Source organism: Rhyacophila brunnea, unplaced genomic scaffold (assembly GCF_057557595.1).
Source record: "Rhyacophila brunnea isolate RB1 unplaced genomic scaffold, BYU_Rbru_1.0 scaffold_16, whole genome shotgun sequence".
Lineage (NCBI taxonomy): Eukaryota > Metazoa > Arthropoda > Insecta > Trichoptera > Rhyacophilidae > Rhyacophila > Rhyacophila brunnea.
This window is the reverse complement of record NW_028232816.1, coordinates 5,068,265-5,082,860: the sequence shown is the minus strand read 5'-3', so window position 1 is coordinate 5,082,860 and position 14,596 is coordinate 5,068,265. Positions and strand designations below refer to the sequence as shown.

Sequence of the window (14,596 nt, the reverse complement as noted above, 5' to 3'; positions counted from 1 at the left end):
AAGCAGTGGATTGCGAAAGGCGAACCATGTCCAAAGAAGGCGAAAACCGTAAAATCAGCTGGTAAGGTTATGGTTTCTGTATTTTGGGATGCACGTGGAATTATTTTCGTTGACTATTTGGAAAAAGGAAAAACAATAACAGGGGATTATTATGCATCTTTATTGGACCAGCTAAAAAACAAAATTGAAGAAAAACGGCCTCATTTAAACAGGAAAAAAATCCTCTTTCATCAGGACAATGCCCGTGTTCACACATGTTTACGATCAATGGCTAAAATTGAAGAATTGAAGTTCGAATTGGTCGACCACCCACCGTATTCGCCAGATTTAGCCCCCAGTGACATTTTCCTTTTCCCAAACTTAAAAAAATGGCTAAGTGGACAACGTTTTTTTTCAAATGAAGAAGTCATCGATCGGACAAATGCTTATTTTGACGACCTTCCAAAAACTTATTTTTCTGACGGTTTAAAAAAATTGAGAAACGTCTAACCAAGTGTATTGAGCTCCAAGGAGATTATGTTGAGAAATAAAAAAAAAATACAAATATAAAAACTGTTTTAATGCTTTTTTCTAAGGAATTATTGACCCACCGTATAATTGTAGGCATAAATTAACAAACGATAAGTGAAGTTGGGAGTAAGATCGTGTTAACGCGCGTGTTTGAACATGTACATAGCCGGAAAAAAATCGTTTGTTTTAAAACGGTACATGTTCAAACACAAGTCTTTTTATGCCATGCCTTCAAAAATTTTATGTTGCTTATTATAAATAGGTGAACATAAAGAATTTGACGATTGGGCCCGTTGTTCATTTCAAATATTTAACGTGCATTTGATTATTAGATACAACCGTGTGAGATACCTTACACCAAATAAGAGCATCATTAAATTTGACTAATTTGAATAATAAAACTATACATTTCGCAGCTAAAAGTTCAACTTTATTATTGAAGAAAACAGAAATCTACATTTCATTAGCTTATACAACATTCTTCAATATCTTAACATCACTAAACTATTGTTCCAGAATATTGATTTTTACATGATCTCTCAGTTTTTTTATTCCCTTCGCATTTATCTTTTCATAATAAGGTAGGTTAGATCCTCGTTGGTACCATGCAGTAACTCTGGGAAACCTGAAAGTTTAACAATTTGTGTTGTATGTACATTGTAGGGTAATGTTGAATTGGCATTGCATGTATCACGTCTGTGCGGATTGTCAAGACCAGTGGTCATAATATTATTCTAATCGTGTGTTGGATTATTCCAACAAAACATAGTTGAAGAGCAAAGACACTGATGCAATTTCATTGGTATAATTGAAGATGTAAAAATTCATTTTTCAACAAAATTTTTCGTAAAAAAAATGCGAATGTTTTGAGCCCTTCTAATATATTGATCCATACCAAACAAACCATAGTGGGAAGATTTTAGAATCATAACATAATATATTGAAGATTGCATTTTATATGAAAAACATTCAATAATTATTGTATCAATTTTCCCCAAAAAATGTGGGATACGCCAGTCAGGGTTTACGAAGAAAATAATATTCATAGTTTATAAGCACATATATGGGCTTCACAGAATGGAGTTTTGTATTAACAGATTTTTGTTTTTACGAAAATTGGATGTTAGCCACTTGCTCAACCTATTTGGTTAATATTCTGACTTCAAACACACATTTAAAAACAATGTGTGTATTTGCCATTTCCAGGATGCAAACCTGGGACCTACGAAATTATCAGCCAACGCGTCAGGCGCTTGGCCGTCGTGGGCGTTACAATGTACATAATGCTGTGTAGGTTTCAGTGGAGAAGGGTGGATGTAGGCTGTTAACATCCGCCATAAATAGTGCACACTAAACTTTATCAGTCATAAATATTTGTTTTTTAATTGAAATAAGACTACAATTTACATATGGTGTTAGTTAGTTTTTAAAATTCAATTAAACCCTACAAAAACAATCCATAATAGATAATAGTAAAAAAATTATCGTTTATCTATAAAATATCTAAAATTATGCCATTAAATCATACATAACTTTGGAAATTTTATAGATACGTTTATGGTTTGGTTTAGGCAGGGATTCATTGATTTTTAAAAACTAACCATAACCATCTGTAAATAATTGTAGTCGTAGTTCAATAAAAACAAATACGTATGACTAAGTAGAAAGTTTATTTTGCACTATGTATGGCGGATCTTAACAGCTTACCTCCACCCTTCACTACTGGTGGGTATTATTTAAATTTAAAATTCATCTGACTTTTATGATAATATAATCTGAGGACATAATGGTTCAAATAGCCAAGACTTTTTATCTTAAAGTATCGTATGATCTATTGTATTTTACAACATGTTTCTTTACGTATCCGGAAAAGTGTACGTAAACAGTTCACCGCAGGATACTTATTCGTGCGCCGCTTTTGTGTAACATTTAATCAAATGACGAGTTCTTCGTTGAACATTTCACCGTGGAGTATATTTGTACGAAACTATGCTACAACATGTGGCGAATTTTTGATGTCTTTGCTAGGTTAGGTTAGGTTAGGGTTAATCTAATTGGAACAGTACTATTTGCAAACTATCGCCGCATTTTGTAAGATACGTACATGTATTCCACGGTGAAATGTTCAACGAAAAACTCGTCATTATTGATAACATGTTATACGAACTCATGCCTCACGTACTGCGGCGCACGAATAAGTGCATACGTACATCTTACATATAACCGTTTTTTTAAACACTTACTTCTTCGCATCTATTGCAACCATTTCCCTCAAGTGGCTAATCGTGGTCAAGCAGGACAAGTCCGCAATCGTCATGATGTCTCCAGCCAGCCAACACTTGTTTTCCAAAAATGTCTCCAGAAACCCGTACGAATCAGTTATCTCTTCAACTTGTCGTTGAGTTACGTCATATTGCTTGTACAATAAAGAAGAACGCTGAAAATAAATATTTCAATTAGTCGAATATTACAATATTTTATACGTTTAGGCATTCAAATGGTTACATGTAAATTCTACGTAAAACATTTCACCGTAGCACATTTTGCCGTGAGCTTTCTATCGGAAAGAAATGACCGCATACTATACTGTCTCCAATTTTATTAGATGCATTAATTCAAATTGCATATCCGATTTTGGCAAAATTCATGAATTCAAGAATGAAAACCTAACAAATAATCCAGTATATCGGCTATTTTCAAAATTTGTTTGCCGCTGAATATAAGACGGTGAAGTGCGATACGGCGAACTGCATACGTACAAATTTCCGGACACGCGTTTAAACATGCCGTCATGTTTGGCAGTTATTTTGACGTTCATAGGTTCCCATAGTATTTTGTAAATCTTCTAGGAAATATTCTAAGAATATATAGTCTGGTTTACTTAGCTTGTCTATCTACATCTTATTTTTGCATTTTACAAATTGGTGTAACAGTTAAAATGTGATAGAGTTAAAGAGTGACATACCACAATATTGCTGAGCTTCGGGTAAAGTACTGAAGAATCGAAATGAAGTCTTTGATCAACCAGTGCTCTCTTACGAGGATCTTTTGGATAAAGAGAATCATCTTTGCCGTAGACTGTTACCAGGTAGGTTTTGATTGCATGACTGAAAATATAAACGTAAAGTGACTCGTTAATTACTTTTGACATAATTTAAGGGTTAAAAGTGTATAGGGTCTAAGTTCCAAAAATGTGAAACTGAGATATAACAAAAAAAAAACCATTCACGAAAACTACATTTTTATTTTTATAGTTACTAAGTTACAGAAGAACATCAATATAATATGATAAGTTTACATAATCTTAAAGATAAAATAAACAAAGGAAGAATAAAATATTTAAACATGGACAATATTGAAACGTTCTATGTAGAGGGGTATGCAGGTGCACATAAACCCCGCCCATATTTGAAGTGTGATAAAAATGATAGAGTTAGGAACTTAGACCCGTCAGAATATCACCAGGCTTGGCATTTAGATTGTATAGAAGTAAAAAAAATACTTTTGGCACTTAGACCCTATATAATTTCAACCCTTCAATTTCAATTTTGAAGTTATATAAAAATCAACTATCTTATATTATGATGAATCACCGATCAATCGATGAGCTTGAAAGGTTGCTTATCCAATTCGCGGTCTAATAGTAAATTTCCACGGACCAGCGGTTAGAAACCACTGTTGTAACTCATGTACGAGGAGCGTTCATTATATTGTTGAACCTAAATGTTTTCAGCATTCACGGAACACGTCTAGCACTAACCTTGAATACCTATATGAATATTTCACGAATTATTTTCCAAACTGTATCTCGGAGACGCCTATTTAATCAGCTATTCAAAATGTACAACCTTTAGATACTAAGGATTTTTTAGGCAAATAGATACTGTACCTATGTACATTACACGAAACTCCGTTATCAGAACTCACCTGTCCCATATTGTAAAATCGCCCTCTTCCAAAGTAGGCACCGTATGTTGAGGATTTTTCTGGGAAAAATAAAAAAAACATACTTTTAATACTGGTTGATTGGTTACCCGTTCAATTTAAATGGAATAATAGATTCTTCATTTTAAAACACTGGCTTAATTTCTAATTTTGTCCAGTTATATTAGGTTTTTATCTGTAGCTACAAAGTAGGTGTTTAAATACTTCAATATTATTACGATATAATGATTATAAAAACGTACGATTGCCGTTTTTAATTCTTCATTATTTCGACGCAAACTATTAACATTTCGTTTGACGTGATTTAAAAAAACCTTTAAACATTTGACAACTACACGAGAATAAGAAAAAACATTTAGTTTCTATTCACAAAACTTTCAAATGGTTTATGTATTTTCTTATTTATTAGAATTAGAGTGTCTCCCAGTGATTCCCAAAGTTGACTGGGCTCCGACCCATCTAACAAAAATTTCCAATCTTGGGACCCACTTCTTAGCTGTCTTAGAGAAAAGAGGGCATAAATATTGGTAATGCTCAGATTCCCTACTGGTGAGTCGTGGAACTATTTAATGCTGTCTTATTTGTTCTAATTGAAATAAAAAAATATTTTTTGTAAGTGTTACCACTATGAATGAAAAACTGTTGAAATAAGAAACACAACTTAAATAAAAAAAAATATATTAATTAAATACCTACACCTGCAAGGTTTTTTTACAAAGTTATTTCAATGGGAAAAGATGTATTTGTTTCTTATTTTTCTTCTTTACAATTTTAGCATCAACTTCAACTTTAGTTACTTTTAATCGCAGTGAGTTTGATATATCCAATTTATTTCGGTATTTAGTTTTAATGTTAACCATAGCCGAAAATCCGACCTCACATAGATATGAGGTAGTAAAGAGGAGGAGGACTTTCATAGCTTCATCGAACAGGCAAGAATAATTATCAGCAACTGAGAGCCAGAATTTCGTTAACTGTTTACGATTGAAACTATTTTCAGTGACGTATCTTCTGATAAATCAATGAGTTCTTCACTTGCTTTTGTTGACATACTAGTTGGTAAGTCGTCTTGAAATGGGTTACAAATCCAACGCAACGAATCAAACTTTTTCATCTCTTCCCCAAAATAGTCGTCAAAGTTATTTATTAACAGTGATAAATGACTGGAAATTTCAGACAGTACGTTCATCTTAGGCTGCACTTAATTTTCAATAATAAAAGTATTATTTTTTATAATTCATGTATACAGTGGCGAGGGCCCACTCAATATTTGCTCGCGACCCACTGGTGGGTCGCGACCCATAGTTTGGGAAACCATGGTCTAGACCTTGAGATATTTTCTTACTATTTCCACTTTATAATCTGTATTTTATGCGTCGATTAAAAATAATTCAATTTTTATACATACCTTAAGAAATTCCGGTGTGAACTGCTGTTTTCCCGGTAAATCCATGACGATACAGTCAACTTGTAAGTGTAATGCTTCGGCTGTCATCATCACTGAGCGAGATGGTGAGCTGGCATATGTCATATACAGCTTGAGAGCCATTTTCACAATTTCACCTTTACATACAGCCTTTGTATTTCTGGAGCAGTTCAAAATCAATAGCAAATAGTCTAGATCAAATTCACAGTGCAAAGATGAATTAACAATAATACCGACTAATTAATTATTTATAGGTACCAATACTAATAAATTCGTGACAAGTTCTTTCTTATTTCAATTAGGACGTTCTAAGAAAAATACAGTACCTAATACCCCAAAGTTACGCGATAGGTGGGTCCGACGAAAATTGCTTAAATCGAATTCACGTAAGTCGGGGTACCACTTGACACATTTATAAATTTTGTTGAATTGGGACCAAGGACTAACAAAAGCACTAGTTTAGAAGGAAATATTTAATAAAATTGCAGTCCTTTGTATATATTAATATTTACAAAATATAAAAAAAAGAAAACATTAATTTCCTCGATGTCGATGGCTTCATAAAGTCTAACAAATTCGTCTGACTATGTGAATCCAACAGCTCGTTGATATCATGAACATTAACTTCCAAATCTAATAATTCCCTGGCAACATTAACTACTTCTTCTATCACATGAGCGACATGATTAGTTTCTGGCATTATTTCCGTCTCATTTTTTTTAAATGTACAATGTTTCTTTCAAACACACCATTACATGTTGCAAAATGAAAAAAATAACTCCGAGTTCGCGTAAGTCGGGGTAATACTGTAATATACATTTTTCTTCAACTAGATTTATCAGATAACGAAATGTCAATTATTGACAAAGGTATGTTTCACGAAATTTTTCACTATGTACATATTTGTGAGTTTGAATAATATTTTCAAAAGTAACCTACCATTGTACCTAAAGCGTAAAGTATAATATTTAGTAATATTTTAATATGCTACGTAGCATATTATGAAACATCGACCCGCAATGTAAGAGAAATCCCGCAACGTGACATTGGAAGATTCATGTTGGACATAACGCGAAAAGACTACAAAATAAACCAATGAATAATGAGGGAGACAAGAGTACGCAATGTTATAGAGATCACCAAGCTAATAAAATGTAATTCAGCGAGTGGATTACGGCTGGACAAATACAGTGGTACCCAATGGGTACTGAACGATCAAAGAGACATCCTAAAAACTCGCTAATATTTGATGTAAACATTGGTATTAATTAACTTTACAGTTTCAGATATGATATTTTGAACAAAACCGATAATCTAAACCAAAAATAAGATTGAACTATCTTTCTTTGATTTTTAAATATTTTTGGTCAACGTTTTGAAAATTTCCATTTCCGTTTGAGGTGTAATCTAATCACCGCGGTTAGTAAGGTAAAGCACGTTGAACGAAATTCGACGGATGCAGATTCGAGTCCCGCTTGGTACTGATATTTTTTTCTAATGACGATGTTTCTGAGGTTTTCCAAATTATTTATTTTCAATAACGAATGCTACATTTTAATATAGTAATAATATTGTGGCAGGCAAATTAATATTCTGAATGAATGCTATTGCTTGCATTACCCTTCAACAAAAATCGTAACGCAAAGATATCACATGAAAATGTCACATTTTTATCAACATCTATTTATTATACACACGAATAAAAAAAAATGGTACACAGAACCCGAAAGAAAGAAAAACAAAAAACACAAAACAAAGAAAGAAGTTGGGAACCGCGAAAATAGTATTTGTTTTAGTCGAAACGCAAACTAAAATACATCTTCAAACGTACTTATTGTGCGTATAATGTTTTCATATAAGTATATTTTTTTAAATATAAACTACCAAATTCTAACTGTGTATGGGTACTAACTTGTTGTTCTTAGATGTCTACCGCCACTAAATTGTAAAACTATGATGCTGTTTATATAAACAACTAAAAAGTAGAACTTTCAATTTACTTTTCAAATATCTACAATAATTTCATTAAGTATTTTTTTTTTTAAATTGAAACAACCATAACAACATAATCGAAAAAATATCTTACAATCATAACTTTTGTTATCAATCTAATCAAAACAATAATATAGTTGGTGATAAAAGGTGGGTACCTACTTATCTTTTTATCACCAACCATCAGATATCAACGAAAACGATTTTTATAATATCATACACTATTATATTTTATTAATACAATGAAAACATTACATTACAAGATCTACCATTTCAACGCGCTACGTTTCAATTTTTAGATTATCAGCTACCTCAAGTAGTTGTCAAATTTTGGCGGACAGCCATTATCCATGGGTAGTTCGACAACCCTTGTAGTCTTGTTTGTAAATTACTGACTTCTCATAATGGGGATTCCTGGTTTAATTTTCGGTGATAATAAAACCGGTCCTGACCAATTTTTCAGTATTAATAACAATAACTGTTGATTAAGTTATAGATAGATTACAATTTTCATTCCGAAGTGGAGGTTATCGTAATATACCATTTAGAATTTAAAAATGCTGCTTACCTATTTAACCAAGCCGTTGATTCCTTACTCTGGATCGTCCATTAAAAAAAGTTAATAGATAAATAGTATCTGTGCAATTTTGGTTTTAGATAGATTAGTTTCAGTAATTAGTTAGTTTAAATGTAATGTATAGTAATATTTTGTTGTATGTAGTTGATATTGCATTATGTCTGCAGTGGCTTGTTTATAAAATGCTACGTAGTGTTATGTCTTTATTAAGGGACCTTTATTTAGCTACATATTTTTGTATTGGTTTGTGTGTCTCTGATAATTATCGAGGAATCGAGGACATCCATTGTTTGTTCTCCCAAGATACAGAATTAACATTGATAATGCCAATTGGGAGGGCAATAACCCTGTTCAACCGAATCACTTCGGATATTGACATATTCCTCCTGCGTGACTACTATTTATTGCTGATCTATTTTTTTTATAATACTGTTTTATTAACATTTCTTTTCTACTAAATGTCATGCTGTGAAGCAGTGGCGCACCCAGGATTTAATATTGGGGAGGGCGCAAGGAGGAGAATGTAAATTAGTCCCATAGGCTCTTTTCCTTCTTCACATCCCAATTTCTCGTTTATCGGTATTTTGTTTATTGCACTCGGTGTACCTATACCATGGTCCCCACATCCTAAAACGGGCCCTCAGGCTAGGATATTTGGTGGCCCCCTACCTACCGCTAAGATTAAAGGCAGTGTGAAACACTACATTAACGTTTTTCAAATTGTGTTTTAGTTCAAATTAAGGGTACTTATACAGTGAATTATTGGCGATCAATACATCTACTTTAATAATGGAGCTGTTGAGTATCGACACATAATAATCAAAAAATATATTGCACAATTATATAAGTAATTGAAAATGTTCTTAGTCATGAAGTATAATAGCGCCGCATGCGACTTTTTTATTATTAAAGCTAATTTATGATGTGTGTTTATGTCACTTATTTGGTCAACCCGACACGCCGGGCCCCTCACAGCCCAGGCCCCCAAGGCTAGATCCCTGTCAGCCCTCCCGAGCCATAACCTACACCCAGTGGCGAAGGGTGGAGGTAGGCTGTTAAGATCTGCCATAAACAGTCCACATTAAACTTTTTCAGACATACATATTTGTTTTCATTGAAATAAGACTACAATTTAAAGATAGCGTTGGTTAGTTTTTTAAAATTCAATTAAACCCTGAGAAACCAAGCCATAATAGATAATAGTCAAAAAATACATGTCTATCTATAAAATATCTATAATTATGCAATTAAATCATACATAACTTTGAATATTTTATAAATAGAATAATATTTTTTATTTATTATAGTTTGGTATACTCAGGGCTTAATGAATTAAAAAAAATTAACCAAAAATATGTGTAATATGTATTTTTAATCCAACAAAAACAAATAACTATGAATGAAAAAGTGTGTACAATTTTGTCGTATTGCCCAAATTAGACCAAAACTATTATGGTTTCGTTTAGGCATGGTTTAATTGATTTTTAAAAACCAACTAACACCATCTGTAAATTGTAGTCTTAGTTCAATAAAAACAAATACATATGACTAAAAAAGTTTAGTGTGCACTATTTATAGCGAATCTTAACAGCCTACCTCCACCCTTCGCCACTGCCTACACCACTCCGGAATTCGGATGGACACTGAGAATTTTTTGACAGTTCCATTAGGAATTGGGTTTCTAAATAAACCTGAAATTAGTATTTCGAAATTTTTGTGATAGAAATTAACATCTAAGAAATTTTTCTAAAAAGGGTGCTGGAGAATTATTACTAATCATTTTTTATGCCGTGTTTTTATTTGTCTAAGCTCAAAGGTTATAGTTTATTGGCTTTCAATTTCAATGTTTAAAATCAATCTGATAATTTTCATTTTTGGGGGGTGCCAGGGCCCCTTGGCTCCCCCCCTGGGTGCGCCACTGCTGTGAAGCATTCATTACACACATGATTATAATGCAATATTGATTTGATATTTTCATGGCTGGGTACTGTATGTTTCCACTTTATTTTAATTTTACAATTAAGTGATAAAATATTGTATATTCATAAATTATAAAACAATGGAAATGTTACCATAAAATTATGATATTGATTTATTGAGTAAAATAAAAACATATACATAAATATACACCATGCACCATACAATATAGATACTATATTATAATATTTACAAGAATTACATAATACAATATAAATACTCAACTAGTAATACAACATATACAAATAATACATTGCAAAGAAAAAATTGGTTGGTAGTTTCAGAGATAAATATAAAGTAAAGGGAAATTGTATAAATTAAAATTATTACTAAAATAAACATTATTTTATGAACGTATTACTGAATAATATGTCATATTTCCAGTTAGTGTATTGAGAGGCGTTCAGTGTTTCCATCTACTGTTGTCTTATAAGTCCGACGTGTAGAAGCAGAAGTGAAAAAAGATAACGTAAAAATTAAGTACCTAGATAAGAAGAAGTATTTCCATCACTTATTAATCTTATTAATCTTATTATACTGTAGGTACTTATTTCATTGTTTAATTTCATCGTCATATAACCAATTTGTAGATAGATCTTTATTTCTCTCCTCTTAGTGAATGTTTCAAATTTTTATTCGAAGAGTTCCAAGTACCTATCAAAATAATATAAGTGACCAAATTAAAGACCGTAAACGTAATAGAAAAACGGATTTTTTAAATGCGATATCTTTGATTGTGCTTTTTTCTATAATGTGATGCTCTATGGAAAACTCATGTTAATAAAGCTATAATTAAATGTAAAAATAGTCAATGATTGTGAAATAAAATAAATCTTCAAATTTGCTTAGTTTAACATGCCTAAGGAATATTTAGTAATTCATAACAAAATTCCTAGAACCAAGAACTTTTAAAGTATACGTATACTATGTAGAACTTAAAATAACTATTAATAAACAATTTCGGTCACAATAAATATATCAATTTCTCAGTTGTTACCCATTCACCACATACAAAAATGTTTTTCAACAAATTAAAATTGAATGCCAGCTGGGTTTTTCCGATGTAGACCCGGTCACAGTCATCGCATTCTAATTTTATTCATACATCATGTCACTATTTTCTAAAGGATGATTGTTGTCTTCACTATTTGAAAGTAACCTAACCTCACCTAACCTAACCTAATCGAAATCCGTCAAAGCTTTGTTAAACATAGTAATTTCAAAATCCTTCAACGCACTAATAAAATAGAATTAAAAATACATAAATAATTTAGAATTTATATAAATTCATAAAAATGTTATCTAATTAATTATTGACGTTTTAAATTTAAACGGCAATTGCTACTCATCTTAGGTTACATGACTCTTTTTCAACCACCGTTACACAGCAGTGACAGTAATATCAAAATATTACATAAACTCAAATGTAAATTTTGTTACTAACTCATAATAATTGATAAAGCTCACCGCAAACATGTGTCGTGAAGCAATTATTGTTACATAATATGACGAAACTTACAGGCTATCTTCACATCCCTTTTTACGATATCTAAGTGATTATTAGCCATTTTAACCATAGTGAGTCAATTAGATTTGGTTAAAAAATCCATGCGGTGTGATACGAACCGGCCACCCGCTAATTAGAAGCGCAACGAACTATCATTTATTTTATGTCACTCCAGGGGCTAACTTAATTATTAAGAGCCAATAAATAATAATAATATATAACTTCGCATCCAGCACTACATTGCATAATTCATATATATACAATATTATCACATGTTATGTGTGGCTTGAGGTTTTATTTAGGGATTGCAATACCGGTATTCTTGTATTTATCAATACCGAAATACCGGTTTTAAAAATTCAAAATACCGGAATTTTCGGTATTAAGAAAGCGCACTCGTTTACGTTTTGTGTGTTGTATGCTGCTAAAATGCAAATATTGACTGAATCCAATAGAGGGGTTAAATAATAATAAAACAAAATCGATCAAATATATTTATATAATTGTCGCGATGAATTTTATTATCGTAATAGTATTCGAAATAAAAAACATCCATGATAAATGTTCAATTATTCTATAATTATACAGCCAGGCTCATTTGTGTTTGAATTGAAGGCTTTAATTAATATTATCAATGTATTGAAACTATTTGTAAAATTCACCAGTTCTACAATACATTTTTATAAAACATTTTTCTAAATGTCAACATGTAGGTAGGTTTTTGCTATAACATATTTTTTTAACAGCTATATTAACTGATAAGTACTTCTGTTTTTTAACGTTTTAACAAATACCCATATTAATACCGGTATTCAATAATATATACCAAAAAAACCGAAATTGACATTTTCATTCGGTATTGCAATCCCTAGTTTTATTGCCGTCATACGAGTATCATCATTTAGTTACAGTTTACACACTGCCGCCATACGAGTGAATGACTTGCCATAATAATATTGTGTAAGATCTACTTATATAACATTGGCAAACGCATAACAAATTCAAATGTAAATTAATATTTCAATCCAAAATGCCTCTTATGAATTCTCCAAACACCCTTAATCCCTCGGAGATATTTTCGTCGTAGTAAGGAAGATCTTTACATCTTTCAAACCAATCATAGACGTTCGGATACCTGTAAAAATAATATATTAATTACAAATATATAGGTATAATGAACCATAAACCTTTTAGTAATATTGTTAGGCTGCTATTAGACTATCAAAGGTTTATGAAGCATATATATATATATATATATATATATATATATATATATATATATACTAACTGAACCGGCAAACGTTATTCTGCCATATAAATTATTTCTAGTGAATATTTTGGTTGTTAAATAAAAAATAACGAATGTATTGTAAGTGTGTGGGGATGGGATCTATGACAGAAAAAGGAATGGAGCGCTGTAGACGATGACCACCGATAAAACAAAAAAACACGAACCATTCATTTAAAAATTTGTCAAAAAAATAAAAGAAAATTTTTTCTGGATAGAGATACCCTAATCACCTAGCGGTATGAAATATATTTTACAACCTATTCTCGTACCTAACAAATATACATAAAAAAAATCATAAAAATCGGTCGAGCCGTTTCGGAGGAGTGCGACCACAAACACCGGACACGAGATTTTTATATATATAGAGATATATATAATTAACGTTTGTTTGTCTGTTTGTCCCGTATGCATTCCTATACCATTCATCCGATTGAAATGAAACTTTGGTGAGTTGTTGTGTGCACACTCGCGAAGGTTTCTGATATCGTCAGATATGCCAGTCGAATTCAAACTTTTGCAGTTTCCGGTGCGACTCACATTTGCAATGACCGTCAATAAAGCACAAGGACAATCGCTACGAGTGTGTGTACTACATTTGGAAAATCCATTCTTCTCACATGGACAGCTGTATGTGGCCTGCTCTCACATTGGAAAACCTTCTGATTTATTCGTGTATGCACCAGACGGAAAAACAAAAAATAATGTGTATCCGAAAGCACTTTAATAAATAGACAAACACTTTCTTTCCTTGAGTGGCATTGCAACGCATATCGGATCTCGCTAGTATTTTATAAAATCTTTTACTATATTAATTAATTAAGTAGTTTCATGAGCACGCTGTTAATTATTGTCGTTTGCGTATTGTGTTTCTACCAGTCGATGAATATAAGTATTTTGGTTAAAGCAGATTCCTGTATGAATTGTTGATTCATATAGCCAATTGTTGATTCAAATAGCCAATTGTTATTTCAACAGAATACGATGGAGGTCAATAATTATCAAAGATTTATTTTTAGCCCATTTATGATCAGTGTTCACACTTGCCTTATATTCACACTTACCAGCCTTTAGCTTAGTTCATATTTTATCAAATATGTCTTATTATAAAATATCAATAATAAAGGGTAGCACAATATTTTGCCAAAGATTCGTCCATGGTAAAGAGTGTTTTGCATTGTTAACACTTGACATTTTCAAAATTCAGTAGATTGACAAAAATGTATTAACATCAAAGATCAATATATAATTGATTAGTAATACTAATACTGCCGATATATCTACATAAATAGCCCAATTATTATCATAGAATTCACAAAAAACTTTATTTTAAAAATATTATAATGGCGTTAGCCATTCAATTAATAAAGCTTA

General features: G+C 31.7%; 2 protein-coding genes across 2 annotated transcripts in view; one reads left to right on the top strand and one right to left on the bottom strand.

Moving 5' to 3' along the window:
• Positions 1–14,596, top strand: part of LOC147074236 (uncharacterized) — a 626,724-nt gene that overhangs the window by 84,491 nt on the left and 527,637 nt on the right. The window lies entirely within an intron of this gene.
• On the bottom strand, positions 1,015–6,004 carry LOC147074251 (glutathione S-transferase 1-like). The gene is made up of 5 exons (XM_085943936.1): positions 5,864–6,004; positions 4,438–4,496; positions 3,476–3,617; positions 2,754–2,947; positions 1,015–1,135 (listed from the first exon to the last, which is right to left on the bottom strand). Exons 1-5 carry the CDS (start codon positions 6,002–6,004, stop codon positions 1,015–1,017), a joined length of 657 nt encoding a protein of 218 aa, XP_085800062.1.

Coding starts and splice junctions, on each gene's coding strand:
- LOC147074251 (XM_085943936.1), bottom strand. CDS start 6,004: ATGGCTCTCAAGCTGTATATGACATATGCCAGCTCACCATCTCGCTCA. Junction 4,497..5,863: donor TCACACCGGAATTTCTTAAG/GTATGTATAAAA, acceptor TATTTTTCCCAG/AAAAATCCTCAACATACGGT. Junction 2,948..3,475: donor CGAAGCTCAGCAATATTGTG/GTATGTCACTCT, acceptor ATTTATTTTCAG/CGTTCTTCTTTATTGTACAA.